General features: G+C 53.6%; 1 protein-coding gene across 1 annotated transcript; it reads right to left on the bottom strand.

The window, feature by feature from the left end:
• Window positions 1–3,917: 3,917 nt before the first annotated feature.
• B0T26DRAFT_636755 (uncharacterized protein) lies at window positions 3,918–4,097 on the bottom strand (the record flags this gene model as incomplete). The annotated part of the gene is made up of 1 exon (XM_060436861.1): window positions 3,918–4,097. A coding segment is annotated over one exon (180 nt), but the record flags the coding sequence as incomplete, so codon positions are not given.
• Between the last annotated feature and the right edge of the window lie 1,903 nt (window positions 4,098–6,000).

The raw sequence follows: 6,000 nt of genomic DNA, 5'->3' as shown, positions 1-6,000 counted from the left end.
CATATGGGCCAACGTCACGATTGCCGATAACGTGGGCGTATATATCAACGCGCTCTTCCAACCGTGCCCGACGTGGATCCCCAACACGGCCAACCCGCTGTATAATGCGTTCTGATACTCGTTGTTGCCCATATCATGGTCTAATAATGAAATGAAAAATGCTAATACGCAACGCTCCAACTGTTGCGTATCGTCGCTGTCTTCGTCTTCTTCTTCGTCGCCGTCGCCGTTGCTGTCTTCCTCTAACCGCATATGCGCCATTGTCGCTATATACGCGGCTTCTTGCAATTGCGTGAACTTGTCTGCTTGGCGTTGCGTTAAATGGTATGCCGGTCGTTTGTTGCGGATTCCCCCTTCTTGGCTGGCGTCTGTGGAACCTGTATTATCATTTTGTTCCCGCGCGTCTATCGCTTCGCCCTCCTCTCCCTCGGCCTCTCCCTCCTCTCCCTCCTCTCCCTCGTCTCCCTCGTCTCCCTCGTCTCCCTCGTCTCCCTCGTCTCCCTCGTCTCCCTCCTCTCCCTCCTCCCCCTCCTCCCCCTCCTCTCCCTCCTCTCCCTCGGCCTCTCCTTCCTCGGCCACTGCTAAATGCTGCGTCCGCCACACGTACGCCATTATCGATTTCCACGACTCGCTATACCGCTCCATCGTTTGGCCTTTCTGGCCCGAATTGAACGGCTTCTCGTTCGACTGCCCTCCGGCTTCCCGCCTCTCGATGTAATTCACTGCGGCCGACCCGACCACCTCGGCCCGCGATGCTTTTTGTGCCCGCCAAATTACCCTCTCGATGGCCAATAATACCCTGGCCAACGCTTTTTCTCGGGTTGCTTCGTCCCTACCTGCTTCTCCCTGGGTTTCCCCCTCCCCGCCTGCTCCGTCGCCTGCTTCGTCGCCTGCTTCGTCGCCTACTTCATCGCCTGCTTCGTCCCCGCCCCCCTCTACACCCCCCCTTTTATCGTCGTCTGCGTTTTGTCCACCGTCTGGGTCTGGCCGCCGCGTCGTTCCCGCTAACCACTCGCGATCGAACCCTCGTAAATGCCGGGGCCAACCCGTCCGCTGGATCCACATATTGGCTGACAACCTGGGCTGGTCGTGGATCAATGCCGCCGCTTTCTTGTCCCCTTCCTCTATTGCCTTGGCCAACTCTTCGAATTGCGTCATAATTACCTTATGCTCCGCGGTGCCGACTGGGCTGCTTCCCCTGCCGACCCCGCTCTCCGTATCGGCGGCCGCCGGCACAACCTCAAACAACCGCTGCAATGCCCCTGTTTGCCCGAACCGCTGGCAATACACGCCGTCTACCCATACCTCGCCCATGCCGCCTGCTGCTCTCGCCCTGGCTTTCCCGCCCTGCGCCCGCGGGTTGACCCATCCATGCTCGTCTCGGCAATGCTTTTGAATATCTTGCTTGGTTCGCCGGATGTGTCCGCACCGCGTGCACTTCTTGCCATCGCTCCAAACGGGCAACGACCGAATCGCTGGCACAACTCCGGCCGGGAACTGGATCCCATGGACGTCGGCCGCCAACGTGCCACCCTTCTCTAACTCGCCCGCCTCCTCAACGATGCGTTGGCGCACTTTCTTGGCTATATGGCGGTGTTGCGAATGGACGTGATACGCGATCGATCCTGCCGTTACCGCACTACGATGTTCGCGGCAAATCGCCAAACGGTAATCGGGGGAATGTATAAACAAATTATTAAACAACTCCATAATTCCGTTTAAATGCCGAATAACCTGAATTGGTGGGTACGTGGTCGGTTGGTTGGTATTGAATTGATTTTCTATTTTCCTTTTACCTTCCTTTCTTGAAATCTCACCTTTTATTTCGCCGGGGGGTGGTTGGTTTTTTTGGGGGGTTTTTTTCCCTTCATTTCCCCTTTCTTTGCTTTTTTTCCCGCTTCCCTGTATGTTTTCAAATGGTCAACTACTTGGCTCGTGCATTACTGTCGCTGAACCTACTCGTACATAACCAACCATATGTCTACGGGGCCAATGAACCATGTGTTTAACATCGCGGCCTTGGGTTCGACCGGTCTACCTACGCGCAGCGGGTTTTAACCATTATCTCCCTTCCTGACAACTCAAACTAATTGACAGCCGGATGCTCGAGCAGTTGGGCTTGACTTGGTCCATGCACCTCAAATCAGCCGACCAATCAGCGGTGGCCTATCAAGCAGTTCGACTCGAACTGGTTGGGGCACCGAGTTCGACTCGGATCGACTTCTTATCGGCCGCTTGGCCTGTGCGTCACCGTCGCCAAAAACACACCTTCTGACCTTGAATCGTCGATGTACGACCAACCGTACGTCTACGGGGCAAATGGACGGCGGATTCGATATTGCCGCACTCGATTTGGTCAATCTACGTGCGCGTAGCCACTTTTACCTATCGTTTTCCCTATCAAAAAGTCGAACTGATTGACGCGCTCAATCCTCACCCAATTCGACCAATCAGCGGTGGCCCATGAAGCAGTTCGACTCGAACTGCTTGGGGCACCGAGTCCGACTCGGGTCAGCTTCTTGTCGGCCGCTTGGCCCGTGCATCACCATCACCAAAAAACACCTTCTGACCTTTAAATCGTCGATGCACAACCAACCGTACGTCTACGGAGCAAATGGACGGTGGATTCGATATTGCCGCACTCGATTTAGTCAATCTACATGCACGCTGCCACTTTTGCCCATCGTTTTCCCTTTCAAAAAGTCGAACTGATTGACGGGCTCAATCCTCCACCAGTTTGACCAATCAGCGGCGGCCCATGAAGCAGACTCGAACTGCTTGGGGCACCAAGTTCGACTCGGATCGACTTCTTGTCGGCCGCTTGGCCCGTGAGTCGGCCGCTTGGCCCGTGCGTCACCGTCGCCCAAAAACACACCTTCTGACCTAAATCGTCAATGCACGACCAACCATACATCTACGGGGCAAATGGACGGCGGATTCGAGATCGGCATACTTGGTTTAGTCATTCTACGTGCGTGCAGCGGATTTTGCCCGTCGTTTTCCCGGTGAAAAAGTCGAACTGGTTGACAGCAAATCTTGAACCAGTTCGACTCAAATTCGTCCGTGCACGGGTTTGGGGCGACCAATCAGCGGGCGCGCATCAAGCAGTTCGACTCGAACTGGGTGTGGCATAACAGCCAGGAAACCACCCTCGTAACCACCATGGCCACCGCCACCAGGAAACCACCCTCGTAACCACCATGGCCACCGCCACCAGAGAGAGAAGGTAGGTACGCCTGATCAAGGTGGTCACAATGCAGAGAGAGAGAGACGGACAGACCCCACCCCGTGTGGGTGCGGCCAACCAGAAAGGACTGTTGCCAACAATATACCGTATTGATTTAGAACGCAGAGAAGGCAGGTACGCCTGATCAAGGTGGTCACAATAGGCAAATACAAGAAGGCATAACAGCCAGCCAGAGAGAGATAGGAAAGATAACTATTACTTATAGTGGGCGAGGCTCGCAGGAGGCTGCACGGAGCCTCCTGCTATTGGCTGGCGCAAGAAGTGAGAGAGAGAGGCAAGCCACCATGGCCACCGCCACCAGAAGGCAGAGTGAATTGCTTCTTTTCTTCCGTTCCAGTCTTTCCGCAAAAGACTCTCTCGTATACTTCCTTATGTGGCAATTACATGACGAATTCCAGTGGCGAAGATTACGCATCGTAGGTTCCAGCACCTTCTAGGCCATTCCATCTGACACAAACTCGCCTCCGTCGCATAATATGTGACATCAAAAGAATTGAACCTGTTGATCTTGCCTTCTTAAAGAAAACTACGTGAGTTATCTCGATATTAATGGAAAACGATAGAATTTCTATAGTTTCTATAAAGCAACCCATCCTCCCGGACCCTTCTGGTGTCAAGCTAGGAAAAAGAAATAAAGAGGATGAAGTAGAGATAGCTAAAAGGTACTGTACTAAACATCTTGCGAAAAGCCAATTGTAAAGACTTGTCCAGATGAACAGCCGATAGACATCATCCGCCCGTGGACGGCAGAACAAACCGGGCGGTATTCTGGTGATAGCCATATTACATTCCGGCCATTACAATTAATCCAAGTTTGGTCGTGCCCCCAACTATATCTATTACTCGCTAGATTATCTTCCGAGAGAGCGAATGACTGAAGTAAGTCGCTGTGGCTTTCTAGCGTTCGCAGGCATTGCCCTGAGGCGGGATCCCAGATCTTGAAGGTTTGGTCGTATGAACCCGATGCGAGCTGCTGGCCATCTGGTGAGAAGGCAACTGACCGAACCCAGTGGCTGTGGCCTTCTAGCGTTTGCAGGCATTGCCCTGAGGCGGGATCCCAGATCTTGATGGTATTGTCGGCTGAACCCGATGCGAGCTGCTGGCCATCTGGTGAGAAGGCAACTGACCGAACCCAGTGGCTGTGGCCTTCTAGCGTTTGCAGGCATTGCTCTGAGGCCGGATCCCAGATCTTGATGGTATTGTCGCCTGAACCCGATGCGAGCTGCTGGCCATCTGGTGAGAAGGCAACTGAATCAACCCAGTGGCTGTGGCCTTCTAGCGTTTGCAGGCATTGCCCTGAGGCCGGATCCCAGATCTTGATGGTATTGTCGTCTGAACCCGATGCGAGCTGCTGGCTATCTGGTGAGAAGGCAACTGAATAAACTGAGGATCTGTGACTTTCTAGCGTTTGCAGGCATTGCCCTGAGGCGGGATCCCAGATCTTGATGGTTTTGTCGTATGAACCCGATGCGAGCTGCTGGCTATCTGGTGAGAAGGCAACTGAATAAACTGAGGATCTGTGACCTTCTAGCGTTTGCAGGCATTGCCCTGAGGCGGGATCCCAGATCTTGATGGTTTTGTCGTATGAACCCGATGCGAGCTGCTGGCCATCTGGTGAGAAGGCAACTAAATTAACTGAGGATCTGTGGCCTTCTAGCGTTTGCAGGCATTGCACTGAGGCGGGATCCCAGATCTTGATGGTTTGGTCGTATGAACCCGATGCGAGCTGCTGGCTATCTGGTGAGAAGGCAACTAAATTAACTGAGGATCTGTGGCCTTCTAGCGTTTGCAGACATTGCCCTGAGGCGGGATCCCAGATCTTGATGGTATCGCCTGAACCCGATGCGAGCTGCTGGCCATCTGGTGAGAAGGCAACTGAATAAACTGAATGGCTGTGGCCTTCCAGCGTTTGCAGGCATTGCCCTGAGGCGGGATCCCAGATCTTGATGGTATTGTCGGCTGAACCCGATGCGAGCTGCTGGCCATCTGGTGAGAAGGCAACTGAATCAACTGAATGGCTGTGGCCTTCTAGCGTTTGCAGGCATTGCCATGAGGCGGGATCCAAGATCTTGATGGTATTGTCGTCTGAACCCGATGCGAGCTGCTGGCCATCTGGTGAGAAGGCAACTGAATTAACCTCGCCGCTGTGGCCTTCTAGCGTTTGCAGGCATTGCCCTGAGGCGGGATCCCAGATCTTGATGGTTTTGTCGCATGAACCCGATGCGAGCTGCTGGCCATCTGGTGAGAAGGCAACTGAACCAACTGAATGGCTGTGGCCTTCTAGCGTTTGCAGGCATTGCCCTGAGGCGGGATCCCAGATCTTGATGGTTTTGTCTGAACCCGATGCGAGCTGCTGGCCATCTGGTGAGAAGGCAACTGAATAAACTGAATGGCTGTGGCATTCTAGCGTTTGCAGGCATTGCCCTGAGGCGGGATCCCAGATCTTGATGGTATTGTCGTCTGAACCCGATGCGAGCTGCTGGCCATCTGGTGAGAAGGCAACTGAATTAACCTCGCCGCTGTGCCCTTCTAGCGTTTGCAGGCATGCATTCCAGTCCGCTTCTACTACTGGCTTCGTACTGATCCAGCTAGGTTCTTCCGCCTTAAATTCTTTTTTCACTAGACTGGAAGCTGGTGCAAATATGAGGGCTGATATGTACGCTTGGAGAGGAGCTTGCTCGATTATCCATCTGTTGGAGAGAGCGAACCGATGTGCATCTCGAACAAAAGCCGTTAGCTGCCTCTGATTAGTA

The sequence above is a fragment of the Lasiosphaeria miniovina genome, assembly GCF_030549165.1.
Source record: "Lasiosphaeria miniovina strain SMH2392-1A chromosome Unknown B0T26scaffold_2, whole genome shotgun sequence".
Classification (NCBI taxonomy): Eukaryota; Fungi; Ascomycota; class Sordariomycetes; order Sordariales; family Lasiosphaeriaceae; genus Lasiosphaeria; species Lasiosphaeria miniovina.
The sequence above is the reverse complement of the archived record's forward strand: the minus strand, read 5'-3'. Positions and strand labels throughout refer to the sequence as shown.